The 18,221-nt window shown below is 42.2% G+C and overlaps 1 protein-coding gene across 1 annotated transcript in view; it reads left to right on the top strand.

Moving 5' to 3' along the window:
• Positions 1 to 646: 646 nt before the first annotated feature.
• Positions 647 to 18,221, top strand: part of AMOT (angiomotin) — a 48,241-nt gene continuing 30,666 nt past the window's right edge. The window contains exons 1-3 of the mRNA XM_010569036.1: positions 647 to 726; positions 14,328 to 14,494; positions 15,935 to 16,853. Of these exons, the coding sequence (XP_010567338.1) occupies positions 15,982 to 16,853 (872 nt within the window). The 5' untranslated portion in view covers positions 647 to 726; positions 14,328 to 14,494; positions 15,935 to 15,981. The remainder of the gene's footprint in view (positions 727 to 14,327; positions 14,495 to 15,934; positions 16,854 to 18,221) is intronic.

The raw sequence follows: 18,221 nt of genomic DNA, 5'->3' as shown, positions 1-18,221 counted from the left end.
CCCCGCTGCGCACAGGTAACCGCGGAGAAGGAGGCGCGGAGCGGATCGGAGCGGAGCAGCTTTCCCCCGGCCGCGATGCTGCGGGCCGACCTTCCCTGCCGGGGCCGCGGGCGCTGCGAGTGCCGCGGGCGGCGCTGCCACTGACAGCGGAGCCTGCGCCGGGCCACCTCCGCCGGGACGCAGACTGTCCCTTCTTTTTGTTTATTCTGCCGTTCTTGAGATACCGCTATCCTCCTTCCAGGGACTGCGGGCAGGTCCTGTCTGGCCGTATTGGATTCTTACCCATCTGTCTTGATTGCCTGTCTGAAAGTATATTTATCTTTAATAAAAGAAAAAGTCGAGCCACAAATCCAGTTCGTATCACGTTCCCCTTTCTGTGGAGTCCAGTTTATTTCTGCAGTTTAAAAAGTTTACTCCCCCCCCCTCCAGTTTTATTGACACTGGGGATGAAGAAGGATTTGCGAATGAAAGCGCCTTGAAATACAACATCTTTTGGAGAGAGCTCTGCAGTCCGCCTGTTGAGTCTTGAATTCCACCCTTTGCCCCTGCTGAATCCACTGTTCTGCCCTTTACTCTCCGGGGTAAAAAACCAAACAACAACAACAAAAACCCGAGGGAAAAAAAATACCTTTGGCAGCAGGGAAGCTTTGTGTGACTGACCCAACGAGCTCCAAGTGTCCAGTTTCTGAAAAGAAGAAAACCCTTTTGTCTTCAGCAGATCAGTAGGTAAGAGACTCATAGCGCATGGCGCAAGGGACTCGGCATTCATTCTTGCAGCCTAAACCTGGGAGTTAGACTGGCTCTCTTCTCTGTCAGCTTTTGCCCATCACTTCTCTCTCCTGTAAAGGTTACTCTTCATCTTGCACAATTCCTGCAAAACAAATACGTTCACCCGCTCTTTTTACCGCTGGCAGTAAATAGCCAAAATTAGTAGTGATGTACTTGTGTGTAACTGGATAAAGTAAAATTCTGTGGAAGTCGCTGAAGTGGGTTTGTGTCAGGCTGTGTTTGAAAGCAGCCGTGTTTCTTGTGGTGCTCTTTTCTTTTGACAAAATAATCGCAGTCATTGTGCTTGTAACCCACGTGTTAAGATTGTCTTTGCTCGTCATGCTTCACAGAGAAGCATGTATGTGCATTTACGTATGCACGCGTGCAAACAGGGCTTCCACAATCAGTTGAGATTCCTTGTTTCACACTGGAATTTGTTTTACATTAAGTGCTTTACTGCTGTGTCACAAGGTGTAAAAGTGTTGAACCCATAATTAACACGCCTTAACAGATAATTGAACGTGGCTAGGAACATGCTTGGCACTGTACAGAGTGAGTATGAGGATATGTTTTCTTTGTTTTAAGATTTTTTTTAAAGTAAGACTGAAAACGCAGCAGGGACATGTGCACATAATAACTGGATGGAGGCCCAGTCTCTGTGCAGGGAAGCATATTTTGTAGCATACTCCTTTCTCTAGGGGCCAAGCGCTGAATGTGTGCTGCTTTACAAGTGATAATACTGCTGTGAATTTCTGATTTTCCTTCTACCCCAGCTCTGTACCCCCATACCCACTTCCTCACGGCCATGTTTCATTGCTACCAGTCCTTTGTGCAAGGCAAGGGCCTGTGGAATTTTGTGTGGCTGGTAGTAGGACTCGTCTTTGCAGGGAGAATTATATTGTTCCCTGTGGAAACACACAGCATCCCCCAGCAGGAGGATCTGGCTGTTTATGTGCTGAAACCAGCCTTGACATCGTGCTCTTCCCCACTGCGTGGGTTTTTCCTGCAGATGATACAGGAAATGCTACATATTGGTCTGTTGTGGTCTCTGTTCCTCTTTCTTTTTTTTCCTTTCCTCTTCCCTGTAGGGATATCGGTGGGAAAAGAAGGTGGAAAAGGTGTCCTGTTCCTGCCTTAGAGGGGGGGCAGCAAGTCAGCGTGCTCTGAGCTGACGGACCCTCAGAGAACTGAGGGCGCCTCAGTCTCCGCTGAGTTGCAACAGCCAGTGGGGCACCTTGCAAGAGGACTGGGGTAGGTGACTGACCAGCATCCATCTTGGGGGAGAGGACGTGGCATAGGTTTTGGCTGCTGTGTCACTTTCTTCTGCTACCCTTGACTTTTTCTGGAAACTGAGCCTTTCTGCCATATCAGGGTGGGAACACAAGAACCATCTTCTCAAGCTTGCCCTGCACCCTTGGGCTGCTCCTGTGTGAGTGATAGGCAGCATCACGTTGGTTTTTCAGAGCTGATAGAAAAACATGAACCCTAGCATCCAGATCATGACCCTGTTAAATCTTTGGGTCAGACTTTCCCCAGGGTTACCTCAGTGACTGCTCCTCCTAGGAGCAGGGTCATGAGCTGACCCTGGAAAAATTTGTCCCATAGTTGAAGTTGCAGGTTCATCTGGGGCACTTGGTCTCCCTCTCTTTTTCTCCAGGACACTTGCAACATAACCCCAGTCCTTAAGACATTTCTGGGAGCCATAAACACAACACAGAATGATTTGTTTCTGCTCTAGTGCTTTCTTGAGGAAAGGCTAGGATTTCCAGGAGGAGGGAAAGGGGCGCCCGGTTTTCCCCAAGCTTGTTGTCTTTCTGATTCTGGAGATGTTTTGCAGGCAACGCTGCCTGTCCTGGGGAGGAGCCTGGAGGCAGAAAGGAAGCTGGGCAGTGCGGAGTAGGCAGAATGGGTCATATAGTGGGCCATGGGATTGCAGTGGTGCTGGCACCTCGTAATTGTGGTATTGTTTGGCATGACACATATTTAAATTGTCATGGCTGGTTAATATACTGATAGCATGGTTCATCATTCTACCTGTTTGTGGTGACACATGACAGCAGATTGTGCCATAAGCATGGGAGAATGAAAGTATTGCTCTTTCCTGAAGCACGCTTGAGCGACTTTGGACTAACGTATGCTTTGTAGCACAGAATGCCACAGCTGGGCCACAAGGTTTTCATATGCCTGTAATACAAATGTATAAAAATTCTCTGTAGTCTGTAATACAGCTCAAAGGGCAGCTGATTTAGACGTGCTTGAGTGTTAAGGTCAGGAGATCACATTCCATAGGTTACTAGATGAAAGTGCTTGAAGAGGCCATAGCATAAATATTTGATTCATATAGAAGGGATTGGTGCAAATCCTTTTGTCCCTTTTCCAAAGATGTTCTGTAGGCAAAGCACCGTTAAGAGGGAAAAAACCCACCAAACAACAGAAAACTTGTAACTTCTTTGTGCTAGAGGAAGTAGAACAGTAACATAGTGTAGTTGAATTCCACTAAAATTCTTCTCATGAGATACACCATCTTCAAGAACAGCTAAGAAAACTAATGTTTTTAAATGTAAAATGACTCATAATGCATGGGCTCTTGAAGTTGGGTTTAACATTGTATGCAAACATTGCCAGCTGGTGGGGATCTTTCTGGATAAATAAGAACTATATTTGTACAAGAAGGCTTGAATGATGTATTTCAGATGCATCCTGATTAGCATAAGCCATTCACTTTGCAAAAGAATAGCAAGAATCCCAGAAGTGCAGATAATTTAATAGTTCTCTTGTTCTCTTTATCCTGTCTTTCATCAGCAGACTGACCAATCTTTTTGTTTATTTAGAAATAAGGTTGCATTGCTTTACTGCCACATTTTCCTAACCATGACAGTGAAATCGAGAATTTGCAAGCCCCAAGTTCTCAAAGCATAAACGCTTCTCCCTCTTCTATCCCTTCCTTTTGTCTCTAGTTGAGTGTAATGTGATTTTTTGGGGGGGTGGTGGTGTTTTTTTTGATGGAACAACTTGCACCATTTAATTCTGTATAGCACACAGCACAATGATGTCTTGGTCCATGACTAGGGCTCACTGTCGCTACAATGAATGAACAGCTGAAGTAAAATTTCAGCTCGTTAAAGGCTTTATTTTCTTAACATGGAGCAAAATCTGATGTAGGTTTAGGTTGTTGTCACATTAGTGTATATACAGAGATAAGTCTTTAATTCTAGAATTATCAACAGTCCAAGTGTATGTTAATGTATAAGTACTTTTAGCTGTGAATGAATTTATCTGTTCATATCTCTCTTGGGGCAGAACTCCGTTTTGCAGTTCTTGCTTCATTCTTACTGACAGCTTTTAAAGAGCTACAGAACTGTAACCCGACAGGAAGACAAAGCCCAATATAAGAAAGTTCTTACATGTTAAGAGTTTGTATTAAACGAAAACCTGGCTCCAAACACCTGTAAATTATGAGATTCTCTGTTCGGTGCAGAATGTGGTGTGTGTTAGGTTCTGTTCTGAATTAAAAAGAAAACTATGACCTTGTTCTTGGCAAAAGGTTCTTGGATTATTAGGTGTTCCCACTTTGGGGTAAAGTGTAAATGCTTTCAGAGTAAAGTAAGATGCCTGTTTTCCCCCATCTAACTGTTGTTGCACATTCCCATATTTCAAGGTATTTTCAGACACTCACTTTCGAAGAAGTCTTCTCAAAGGTTTCCTAATTGAAACAGCCTTATGGATTTTATTTTTTTTTTTTTCTCCTTGTTATTGTGGACGATATAGTGGGAGTGGAATGTCCTTGGTTGCCAATGTTTGCTTCTAGGTATCCCCCTTCCATGGAGACCAAATGTTTATAATAGTGTGAGAATGGCCATTCTTGGTGATTGGCAATAAGGCTCAAGGCTCTCTTTCTCCTCTTCTATCCACTGAAATACACGAGAGGACTTGGATCTCTTGGTTCTTTACAGGAGTGTTCCAAATTGCCTGTTGCTGGGGTTATAAAGTTTCAGGAAGCACTAGAGGATTTGTCAAAATTATTTAGTCCATTGTGTTGAATCTGGGCCACAACCGATTTCCGTAAGCTCATTTTCTGCTTTTAGGAATTTTTTGCTTGTCTTACTTTCTGATGAGTAGTTACTTTCTAGATTAGACTTTCATCTATCTCTCGTGCCTGATCTTCTCTCCATATGTGCGCCATAAATGGCATCATCATATTGTAGGCTTTAAATCATTGTCTTTGTGAAAGAACAGGCACATAGCTGCCCTATGAGTTCAGTTTGGCTGCAGGAGCTTCTCAGTTGTTGAACCCTTTTAGACAGGAGTGTATTCCCAAACAGCTCCGGAATGCAGTGCCGGCCACAGGAAGAATTGCATACTGCAGCCTCTTCGGTAAGGCCATACCTTCAGCTTTTGTGAAAGTATTTGGTTCATGCTTTGAACAGATCTGATGTTGAAATTGTATCCATGTGAAAATACTGTACTTTATGAAGAACTCTAAAGTCAGCAAATATCCAAACCTTGCACTTTACTTGGCTCTCCAGAGTAGCCTTGAAATGTAATCTTCAAGACAGAAAAAAAAATCTCAACAACTTTGGGGAATAACAATGTAAGGGAGCTCCTAGGAGCAATTCATTTTTAAATAGGCAATGTAATATTTGTCTTACTTGCCTACTGTGCCTGTAAGTGAAAGGAGTTCTTCAGGGTTGATGAAATTTGTGTTTACATAGACACTTGGATGTAATTTTTTAAGTAAGAATATATTTGAAACTTACCTGTGTATAAATGGCCATTCAGGGCAAACCAGCCGTTTGATGTAGGTGGAAGATTGGTGAATGAGGAATGAATAGTTGAATGAGTAGGAAATAGGTGAATGAATAGGAATGGAAAAGAAAAAGTTGTAAACAAACCAAAAAACTGAAAACAAAATAAAAAGGCCTGTGGAAACATAGAGTTCTCAAAGCCTTAAAATAATGTCTTAGTAGAGTAGTGGTTATGTGAGGTGCTTAGCTTAAGTGAAGGAAGAGCGTGTGTTGGAGTCTCCTGTGGCGCCTGGGGATCATGAGTTGTGGTCATCCTTCATGATGGTTGTTCGATGTGTCATGCTTTGTTGTGAAAAGCTCCCATATTGCTAGGTTGGTGCTGCAAAAGTGAGTGCTCTCTCCTGTTTCTAATAGCTGAATCGTCTCATATTTTACTGGCACGCAGTCTGCATTCTTGGTCCTGCAGAAGGGGTTCAGAGATAAATACTGCCATTCATACTTGTTGCTTTTTTACTTTCTCATCCTCTTTCAGAATGACTGTTGTCTAGTTTGGTTGTGTGTAAGCTTAAAATAACCTTTAATTTTTTAAAATACTAAATATTTGAAAATCTTTGGGAGTTTGGAGAGGTCTTTGGCCATTTTCCTTGATAGCTACTGTTGGACTATATAAGGTTCATCACTGTTGGTTAGAATATAGAACCAAGACTTTGTTTAAAAAAGTTCACTGATCTAATAAAATTGGGTTTTAAAGGCCTTGCTATTATTTGTATTAGCAAAGCACTTACAGTGTCTAATTGTAGACCCAGATGTTGTTGAGCAGTTCTCTTATATGAATGTTTATGTATTAAGCCAATTTAAGTTTTTGTTTTAATGTATTAATTAGCATTTGTAAGACCTTGTCTAAGAGTTGTATCACAGTAATGTTTGTTTGCTTTAAAATGCTTTGTGTCTCTGCATAACTTGTTTTTTAAAAGAATTAATCTCTTAGCATTATTTACTGTAACCCTCAAGGAAAGTAATTCCACATTTCAGTGACTTTGTTCACTTAAGGGTTTGGTGGACTTTTCCTGCTGTTCTAATTTGGGTGGTTCTGTGTTCAGCTGAAACAAATTTTATTGCTTCATACTAGGGCTAGCCTGTCTTATTGTGGGGCTTGGGAAAAGCAGGGTGGGAAAACCCATCTTCCTAGTTTTCCCATTGTATTTTTGAAAAGAAACAAAGCTGAAACATCCTCCATATTTCTGGAGACACAGAACATAAAAACAGTGTAAGATAGCCTGTGGAGGTTCACAAGGAATTGGTAATCTGTAGTTTACTGAAATCATCACAACTGAATGCTGATCTTCGTAATAGGTACAAACAAATTTGAAACACTTTTTACTGCAGAATGATAAAGGTTGAAGAGAGTGAGAGCAATTATGTACACTGTTCCACCCTACCTTTGGGTAAGATCAGGGAACTGTAGAGAGCAGGCAGAAAAGAGCACTCCAAAGTGACATGAAAAAAAACGGCCTTTGCGGTTGCCAAGTTGGGATCGGGTGTGGAACACTCAGGTCTTGTTTAAAAAAAGAAAAAGTAATAAAAAATCTTAGCACCCGTGGGGAAAGAAGTGTGGATTTACCACCTGGCAAAAGACCAGTGCATTTCTGATTTGGGGAAGTAGGGATGGCAAGAGAAAATTCGTATGGGAGACCACTGGCCCCATCCCAAACTGCTCAGGTGGCATTTTGAAGGGATGTTTCCATGGAGCAATCTCAAAAGGCTGAAACGGAGATCAGGGCCCAAGATGGTGCTTGTGGGAGGCAGACGGCTCTGAGGGAGGACTTCGGTTATGTGTTGCCTTGTGAGACACAGGATAGCAGGTTTTCCAGCCCGAGTGAGGCCCTAGCAGTCGCATTCCTCAGGCAGTGGAGAGCTCAATGCACTTCCTGCTGCAAGCGCTGTTGGCATTGGCTACAGCTCTGAATGAGAGCTGGGGCAAGGTTAATTATTTTGGATTTGTGCTTAAGGAGCAATGTGTTACCTTTGGTTTCTGCATATTCAGTGAAGTTCGTTTTAGCACATCCTGGTGCTTGAGTGGCATAAGATCGTGGTGCATTACTAGTTGCTGACACTGCACCATCAAAACAAACATGCAGATTTCCTTCATTAGGGGAATATTGTGTAGCTCTAACTTTTGTTTCTGCAGCTGCTAGGGATACCTTGCAGAAGTATCTTCTCCAGCTGTAGAAAATACTCAGAAAGTTCCCCTGCCTTCTGCTTGCACAAGTTCTGGGATGCCTACATTGTCGATCCAAACCATTTAGGCAGGATCTATGCTTAAAATATTTGCTGCTCCAGTTATTATGGAAAATCTTTTTAGTAGCAATGAAGTTTATATTAGCAAGGAAGAGGTTTTACTGGTATGGTTTACACAAGGTTTCCTAAGTAATATACCTAAAAACAATTATTTCCTAGTGTAACTGCATCTGCTTTAGAGTGGTTGCTGGAATAGTTACATTGAAAGAAATCAATTCCCTGAGTGACATAGTTGTGGCAACAAAAACACAAACGTAGGCCAGGACTTAGCCAATCAGTGCAGCACTAAAACGAACGTACTAATATCTTCCTCCCAGTGTGGTGGTGAGGCTTAATTAATCATCTTACAAGTCATTAAAGGTTTTTACAAGGTGCACATGAAAAACCCAGGTGGTTATGATAAAAGAACAACACCAAAACCACTTTTATAACATCCTTGCTTTCTAAAAATTTGGTGGTCTGGATCTTCTGTTGGGTTTTACTTTAAAAAAAAAATGCAGATCTGTCTTTTCAACCCGTGCTACCCATTGAGATCACAAAACGGGCTTGCTTCATGATACTGGGTTGTCCCAGTACTGCATTAGGTTTGTTCCCTTCCCTGAGCCACAGCATCTCTGAATGAGCTCTGTTAGGCTGACTGACAACTGGCAAGTTACCTGCATTTTAACTGTTTCTTTTTATAAAGAAAAAAAAAAAGGCAGCCCTTTGAAAAAAGGAGAGGCCATGCCTGCTTGCTTTCCGTATTCTGTGACTAGTCCCATTAAATTCTGTAAAACTGCTTTGTGAAATAAGAAGAGCTCCTCCATATGGGGGCTTAAAATAGTTTAAATTGTGGTAATGCTAGAAAAAGCCAGAAAATTCCATGCTAAAGTTAAGCCATAGTGATTGCTTTCTTCTCTATGCCCTTCTCCACCTGCAGTTTTTATGTGTGTCAACTTACAATACAAATTTTCAGGATGTCACAACTGACATATGAGGAAAAGCTACCTTAAGGTAGCATAAAACAGATATATCTGTTCGGGGGTTGTGTTTCCATTGTTTTCAGGACTTAAGCTTTTAGGTTCGAATTTTTACTTTATTCTTAATGTAGATGGTGATTCTAATCTTTTTTTATCTCACCAGCAATTAAAACAGACTGATCCTATCAGTAGGGACAAATGATGCACTGTCAACGTTTTTCTCCGTTCTGATAATGCACATGAAACTGGTTTGCGTGTTTGAAGATTACATTTTACTCTCACATGGTTTTCATTATCTGAGAGCCCCGAGTAGAGGCCTGGACTAAATCAGTGAAGGAATGGAGAAACCACACAATGCAATGAAAATGGTGCTGAGGCATACTTGGGATAGTTGTGGGACAGGGGCTGCTGACGACAGAAACAGGGCGCTGCCTGAGTGCTAGCAGCAGCAAGAAGTGGAGCATTCTTAAAAGACAAAACAAAACTTGATCTTGAATTAAAATTGCAGCTTGGGTTTACAACAATTCCCCAATTCTACAAGGATAATTACTGGAAATCTGTGAAGTTTGAAGCAGATGAATCTTGCTCGATATGGTCTGGGAGGCAGTCCTCTGAAATGAGACCTGATGTGACTAAACCTGTGTGAGCTTGATCTGGTTTTGTCAGGAAGACATCTATAAGGTGAGATCTTGGCCTTTATGAAGTTAGTAGCAGAGCTCCCGTCGCCTGTGCTGGAATTAGTGTTTCATTAAATATGCAGAAATTGCAGTACATGCCACTAAAGGGTTGTCTCTGCAGATGTGTGAGTAGTGCTGTGTAATAGTTTTAAGTTACTGAATGGTGTGATGTATTCACGTAGAGATATTCCCAACAAAAGTAGCAGGATGAATATATCTAGATTGGTTTTGCTGTTAGACCAGTATATTCAGAATAAATCCTCCTGCCCCTCTGACTTTGGAAATTTTGTGGAGGAACTTGAAATTCCATAGCATTCTTATCAAAATGCTTAAAAGCCATGAAGCATTCCTATTTATACCAGGCTCTGTAAGTGTTTATTCTTCTCTTTTTTTTTTTCCTTTGTAATATAAACCCTAAATTATGTTGGTGAAGATTATAGGTACTTCCCTGTGAAGAAATTGATACTTTATAGTGGGGGAGCAGTAATTCAAAGGTCAAGTAAGGTCCTTTCAGTTTTTTCCTTAGAGATGTTATTTAGAGGGGGGTCTTCCTGTGTTGGTGTCTTGACTTATTTATCTCTAGTCAGGCCAAGTGACTTGCTGCTTTTTCTTCAGGCCTGCCAGGCTTTCTGTGCTGTTCTGCGCCCAAATCCCAATACCATGAGCGTTTGAGGAGAATGGTTAGTGGTTCTCAGCAAGGCAGTCTAGTCCTTGCTAAAGGTGGACTTGGTTTGGCCCAGAGAGTTGTTAGAACTGTGATCAATCTTCGGGTGTTCTGGTGGCCTCTCGCTATAATTGCCTGATGATCTAATATAATGGGTATGTGTATTATTTGCACCCCTCCGGGTGACATTGTTCTTGTTTTTAGTTAAAAGAAGGAAGTTTTTCTTGTTTGCCCAGTGACTCTGTCCTTCTGGTATGAAGATGAGTAATGTTGGCACTGCTCCATGCACCTGCTCAGTGCCACCCTCCAAGATCACCTGAGCCACAGTCAGCAGATCTAGGCAAGCAGGGACAGGATGGTTGAATGAAAGCTGGGGAAGTGTTTATGGTTGGAGTCTTGGTTAGGAGCAAGTGCTAAAAAGCTATCACAACTCTGGGATTCGTTGTGTGCCGCCTTGCAGGTTTGGGTGTGGGCGCCAGGCGCTGGGAACCTTTATTCTCAAGGACTATCCTAGTGTGCATTCTCCCCCTTCCTCCTCCTTGGGTAGGACTGAAATGAAATGAAGAGCATTCAATGATAACCTGCACTATTCATTAAATAATTTTGGACCTCGCCCATTTGAGTCTGGTGCTCTTAGCCACTTCAAAGTGAGTGTGTGTGCAGAATAGCTATGTTTCCAGTGGTCTTATAGACACTTACGTTAAGCGAATTTTGCAGGATCAGGCAACCAGCTTGCTGGGCTTTGTGTAGGCCATGTAGCAAAGGCGTATTTCTATTAAACAGTGGGTGACTCAGCATGTGAGCTGGTCTCTGCGATTGCCTGGGGACCTCACAGCCAGTCCTCTCTGTGGTATCTCTGTTTTGTGTTCCCCTCCTCTATTGCAGTGTGCAGGTATGTCTGAAGATAACTCTGCACCTAAAAAAACAACTAAAGACTTCATCTAAACTGATAGCATCCTATCACCTGTTGCCAACCCGGATAAGCAGTATCACATGAATGTCTTTTAAGAAAAACACAGAATTACTAACCAAAATTTACTGTTTGAGTTTGAAGTCCGTCACTGGATTGTTTTGTGTATGAGTGACACAAAATTTAGTAGTAAAACTGAAAGTGCTTAACTGTACTCCAGCCCTTTTGAGGTGGTGAACCTGTTCCCATCCCACCTGATGCATAAGCTAATTAGCTTCTTGGCTAAGCAGTAATTCTGGGCAAGTATGTACAGGCTGTCCTCACAGGGACTCTTGCATTCCTCTAAGTTTCACAAGCTAAAGAAAGATGCTTCTCTTCGCTTGCGAGGTTATTATTGCTCCATGCAGGTTAATTGAGCTATAGCATTATAGCCACTCATCAAACAGTGGTGAGTAGCTCACTTGTCTAAGCTTGTTTACTTTTATAATGCTGAAAAATATTTGCATGCTGTACAGAAATGTGCTGCTTTGGTTCCTTACAGCCTGGCAGTATTATCATTTTAAATTCTTCATTAATCTTTCTTCCTCATGAGGGACTGGCAAGGTTCCTGTGTATAATTACATGATGTTTAAGACAGAAGCCTCGGCTACTGAGTTTTTACACAATGCCCTGCAAACGTGGGTCTTTTCTTCCTTAAATAGTACCTATGCCACCTCCCCTTTTATGCCCATTCTTGATCTCAGCATGGTTACATGCAACACTATTTGCAATTCCTGTATTAGTTCTACCAGTTCTAGACTCTGATGTTTCGCTCAAGAACCTACAGATATAAAGTTACCATGAATAATTTCAGACTAGAAGTTAGAATAAGGTAGTAAGATGGTAGAGCTACGATGCTCAGGAACAAACTGCAAAATTGGTTCAGTCTGGGAAATCTACCTCACAGTGGTTCCTTGGAACAGAATTGGTCTAAAACTGACTTTTCCACTTGAAAAGCGAGGTGTTTCTAGGCTTTGTGGTTATGAAGAGTGCGCCATCCAATCCATAAGCCAGTACAGTTTTGCAGAGTTGTTGGTAGTCCGAATTCAGCCCCATCCATCATAATAGATTTAGGCTAAACCCCCAAACATGTGTGTTTAAAATGTCTACAGAACCTATTCCGATTTCCTTCCAGGTCTATCATAACAACTTCTCCAGTGCACCTCACTAATTTCCATCTTTGGAACACTGAAAACTGAAATTGCTGGAAGACCCTAACAGAAGTAGAATTTGGTGTCCAAATAAATAACACATGGGCTTCAGTACCAATTGTACTGTTCATTTTTGTGTTTCCTTACATAAAAAAGTTAACTCACTGGTTCTGCCATGAGTTTCCAGCTCGCTTAGAAAGCAGATTCCAGGAATGCTGCCACCCAAGTTAGTTGCACAAGATTTTCTTTGTTAATTAAAAATAATGGGATAAAGCTGGAAAAAATAGGCCTAATGCTAACAGTTGGTATTTAAAGAAAGTGGATTTGTTGGCCAGAATATCTTCATATTGTATCTCAGTCTACCTTTCATTTTGGATTTCCAGGCTGATTTCTAGTTTACATCCACACTAAAATTAGTAGTATCCACTTCCAGCAAATACTTTCAGTGTGAACTGTGCCCTCGCTTCATCGGATCAGCAGAATAAGCCTGTATTGCTGTGAAGTGAAACTCTGTGTGTGAAATGGTTGCGTACAGAATTATTTCCTTGAACGTTTGAAGGACTTAAACATGCACAGATTGAATTTGTCTGCTGAGAAAATCTTTAAGGCAGGAAGGCAGAATCTCAAGCTGGGTTGTATCTTTGTATTAAAAAAATAAACAACCCCACCCCCACCCTTAGATTTTTCCAGTTGAGACAAAAGAAATCTTTGGGTGGAAAGGCAGCATCATATTGCATAATAAAAGCCTTTTTATGCTCTAATAAAAAGGGTTGCTTAGGGCAACTTTGTTAAAAAAGAAAAAAAGAAGAGTCAGTGATGATACTGGTATGAGTGGGACAAGGAATCCTTAACTTCTGTTGTGCAACACTGGGAAAAGAGGCTAGAAATTGCTCTAGTTATCTGCTATCTTAATGCCTGGTTTAAAGGTTCTTTACTGCATATTTGCTGGCAGCTGTTTTCAATATATCCCTCTCGAGCTAAGTCACCAGTTAAGAATTTGACATTAGATGGTTTTTTTCAACCACCATCTTGAAGTACCATACCACACAACACAGCCTTGTTCTCTAGTTAGATATTGTTCATGTGCCTTGAAATTGCTGTTGACACCTCAAGTATTTAACTTGCAGATCTGAGATAATTTTTGTTGGGTGTGGATGTGTGCCATAATAAGACAGAGACAGAAGTATCCACGTCTGCATTCCTTCACTACATCTGTTCACTTTATTTTTTGCAACATTCCAGGAAATTAAGTTAAATTATACATCTGAATGAATATTTTTAATTTCACTAGTTCTGTTTTAATTGCCTGCCCTTAAAGTATAAGCACATTGAGTGCACAAATATGTTCCACTTCTTTTGCATCATTTGCCTTTTTCTTTAGGACACCTTCAGTAGTAGATTTAACTGCTTCTTGAATAGCACACCTTAATACACATTATTGTATGTTCTCCTGATTCTCCCCTCAATGGTTAAAGTTTCTTTAGTACTTTATGTTCTGAAAGAGAAAAGTAACGTAATTAAAGAATGTTTTGGGAATTAGAGCTGTGCTCTGCAATATATTTCTGGCATGTACTTTGTCAGTGTCCTTTTCTTCCCCTCATTTTCCCAGTCTGTAAAATAAAGCTAATATTCATATACTGATCATTCTCACAGTCATTTCTAAGGCATAATTTGTTGAAGTTATAAAGAATTTAACCATATCACCTTTCATCAAAGGATTTCTGCTGATACAGTTTGAAATATAGAGCACCACTGGAAAAGGAGCCATAAGCACAGGGTATCATCATCTGTGCTGCAGCTTTCATTCTTAGCAAAAAATAAAACAATGGAGTTAAAGAATTAGCGGGTTTTAATCACTGTTTCACTTGGAGGCACAGATGGGACAGAGCATTACTTGGCAACATTTAATCTTGGAGCAGAAATTTTCATGATTAAAGCAGCAGCTGGAGTAGATTGCTAGGGATAGGGGGGTTCATTCATCCTAAAGGGATCAAAATTGTTGGACTCTGGGAGAAAACAAGAAGCTACAAAAGCAAAATCTGAAATACGGGCCAAGGTTTATTATTTCTAGGGTCTCATCTGCTGATTAAAATGATGTTTTCAATGCTTTCCTCAGAATTATTTTGGAAGCGAGGAGAGTATCAAGTGATCTGGCCTACTGAAGAGGAGACTGAAGCCATCTCTGAGTGGAGATTTTGGACTTGCGGGAGGAAGGCTGTGTGTGTCCCTCCCATGTGGCAGAACTGCTCCTCCTTACCAAGGAAGTCAAAGTGAAGGAAATAGGTATGTGCCACTTCAAATAGGATTTCAGAAGAATCATGTTCCAGGCCAGTTGACAAGGCCTGAATTCCTAGTTTGGTGAGGCAGCCTGGAATGAGGTGCATTTTAAGTTTCTCTTCATTAACGCTTGCAGAAGGGTTCTGTCTGCCTGATGCACTGAGGCCTTGTGTTACAGGGGTAGTCTCCTGTTGTAGGTGGGCCTGAGGGAGGAAACTGGGTGGTTATGGAGATGCAGAACAAAGCAGACCCCTCAGGTCTCCTGACTCCTGCAGCCCATCCCTGGTTCTGCCATGGAACAAGCTGTTGGGAGCAAGTTACCTTTTGCTAAGGGACAATGTTATACAGAAAAAAGGTGTCAAAGTGCTAGAATACCAATGGGCATTCTGCTTTCAGGGCAGAGCCACATCTTAGCCAACAAGTAAAGCATACTCTCTATTCTGAACTGCTCTAGCTCAAAAGTAGCTCTGCTTTTAGTTAAATGTCTCAAAGGTATCATTAATTTTGGATATTGCAACTCATGCAAGGCCAATGGGCTTGAGTTTCCATGACAAATTCCTGACTCCACTGGGAGACTAAGCGAAGTGTAATCACTGTTGGTCACTGGCTTAATCTGTACTTAGGGTGTGCTTGACATTGGCTCTTTGTGTGTCTCTCATTGGTACACAGTGTTTTTTCCTGCCACTCAGAGGTCTTTTTCTGTTCCTTAGATCAGACAACTCTTTTTCCGCCTCTTGCATTTGCATGCATTCAGCTGATGATATTTAGATGTGTGAGGATTTGGTTGCCTTTGTATAGCAGGAAGTTACAGAGTCCTCACTTGCACCAGTACATAGTGTTTTCTGCAGCAGGGAGACTAGGTGCTGATCTCACTCTGGGTATTTCATAACTCTGAAAACCTGCTGGCTAACGAGGTATTCATTAATTGCTTTAAACGATCTAAGCTAAGAGATTTCTTTACTTCCTTTGAACCATATACTATCTCAACGGGCCTCTCTTTCTTTTTTTTTTTCTTCTCCTTAAAACTGACAAATTGCTGATTTCACTCTTTAATCCTTGTCTGCCTGCAAATATGGGAAGTGTATTTCACTGTTGCTAGCCCTAAGTGTAAAGCAAACAGGTCTTAGGCATTTTTACCATCATCCTGTGAATTATAGGTCTCCTTTCTGCCTGAAAGCAGCCTTGTTGTCTGAGGTATTCGGCATGCATCCCTACAGCTTGCAGTCGATTGATATTCCTATAAACTTGCAAGTCACCTTTCATCACCTTTCGAGGCTTTGCCCCCTGGCATGCAAGTCCTTCTTAGGTCAAGGGCCTTAATGACCCCCATTGTTATGGGAACCTTTGGTAATCTAACCTGCTTTTTTTCTGTATTTCAAGCCATTGCTCTTAAATGTCTCTTGCTTGATCCACTCAGGCGCTAATAACCGTGTCTCCTTTCCTTAGGTCAAGGGCAGCTTTTACATTCCACCCAAAAGGCACCACAGTTTGAGATGAGGAATTCAGAAGAGCAAGCAGCTACGACAGTTTTACAACGCCTGCTGCAGGAGCAGCTCAGATACGGAAACCCAAATGACAACCGTAACCTTCTTGCCTTGCACCAGCAAGCCACAGGAAATGCCCCCCCTTTCAACAGCACTGGGAGTCCAGCATCTCAGAACGAAGGGCTGAGCTCCCAGGACCACCAGCTTGTGACTCATGCTGCCCGTCAGGAGCCCCAGGGCCAGGAGATACAGGTGGACAACAGCATCATGGAGAAGCAGCTCTCCCCGCGGCTTCAGAACAGCGAGGATCTCCCAACCTATGAGGAAGCCAAAGTCCAGTCGCAATATTTCAGGGGCCAGCCGCATGCTAGTGTCGGGGCAGCGTTTTATGTAACAGGGGTCACCAACCAAAAGATGAGGACTGAAGGGCGGCCCACGGTTCAGCGGGTGAGCCCAGGGAAGGTCCACCAGGATGAAGGACTTAAGGACCTCAAGCAAGGGCACGTCCGCTCCTTGAGTGAGAGGCTGATGCAGCTGTCCTTGGCCACCAGTGGTGTCAAGGCCCATGCGCCTGTCACAAGTGCACCGCTCTCCCCCCTCTCTCCGCTCTCTCCTCAGCAGTCCAGCGACCCTTATAAAAATTCTGGCTCCAATGAGTTCTACAAGAACTCAGTGCAGCCCCCTTCCCAGCCCAACATGAAAGGAATGGAGCAGCGGGGTCCTCCTCCAGAGTATCCTTACAAAAATGTGTCCACCCCTTCCATGAACTGCAAACCTCAGGAGTCGGGACATTTCTATAGTGATCATCGCATGAGCCAGCAGGGAAGATCTGATGGGCCTATGATGAGGTATCAACATCCCCCTGAGTATGGGTCAGTCAGGTAAGCAATATCTTAAAACGAACTCCATGACAGCCACATAAGGAAAGACAATATAAAACTCAGTCCCTTGCCCTCGCTCCTGAGGCAGGTTTTCTTTCAGCAAAGATCCCATCTTTATTATGTGAGATGACATACTGTGTTCAGCTACAGACTGCGTCTGGAAGGACTGTAACCCGTTTCAGTAGCTTACCTAGAGAGGCCTGACTCTTTTTAAAAACACAAACAAACAAACAAAAAAAACCCCCAACAAGCCACCTTGATTTTATGGCATGGGCAAGTTTAATGCTGAGGCGCCAGAGCCTTACAAAAGGTTTGCTACAAAAGCCGAAGTTATGGTGTGATTCATTGTAGAGACTTGCAGTTACTTATTGCAAGACATAAGCTGTTCTTTAATTACATCTGCCCAGGCAAAAGATTTTTTTTTTAGATTTAAACTGCATCTAAATGCCACATAGGAAAGGAGAAAGTGAATGAAAGCAATAATGGTGCAAGTAACAAAAATCACTTGACCTTCCTTTAGAGTTTTTAAAATTTTATTTTCAGTGAACCAAAGTGTAGGAGTGGAAAATGGAGTGTGCTTTGTGCCTCATCCCAGACTTGCTTGTTTAGCTTTTGCTGATTTTCCTTGCATCATTTGAAATCTCAGCCTGTTCTGGTTTCCTCTAGATAAGAAGCTAGATTTGGCTTGAGCCAAACACTGATGTCCGTGTGGGTGAAGGTGAAGTTTTATTCAGGTGGGCTAAAAATATGGCTTTACTTTATCTGTTTCCTTACCATCTCATCTCTGACTAAGACCAGGTGAGATTTGGTATAATGATTTTGGCCTCATTTTGAAGCTAAAAGGGTACTACAAAAGAGCAACAGGAGGGCGTTGCTACGTAAGTAAATGATGAGGTCTCTGTGCATTCATGTTTGCACATACTGTGTTGTGTTGTGAGGGGAGCATGAAGAAGAAACCAGTCTGTATTTGGGAACAGAGTCTGAGCTTTGGGGAATTTGAATCTGCTCAGAACCTTACTGGTCCTATGGGGAGCTATTTTCAGAGTTTGTCCACCATTGTTTGTGATCTGAAATGACTTCAGCAGCATACAAGCCTGATGAAAAGGCCCTTTGATCTGGCTAAATAAATAATAAAGAGGCCAGGAAAAGGGGAAGTAAAGGGTTTAGGGGGGGTAATGATTGTAGAAGCTCGCTGCAAATGTTTTTGAAAATTCAAAGCCCTCAAATCTCTGTGCACACAGGAAAGGGAAACAGATCCTTGATGGTTATGCTGCATCAGAAATACTCACAATATCATATATAGTGAATCTGAGACAGCCTGCTTGCTGTTTAAGGGAGAGGTATTTGAAAACACGCCAACAGTCAGCT

The sequence above is a fragment of the Haliaeetus leucocephalus genome, unplaced genomic scaffold (assembly GCF_000737465.1).
Source record: "Haliaeetus leucocephalus isolate CR32 unplaced genomic scaffold, Haliaeetus_leucocephalus-4.0 Scaffold262, whole genome shotgun sequence".
Taxonomy (NCBI): domain Eukaryota; kingdom Metazoa; phylum Chordata; class Aves; order Accipitriformes; family Accipitridae; genus Haliaeetus; species Haliaeetus leucocephalus.
This window is presented reverse-complemented; position numbering and strand designations above follow the sequence as displayed.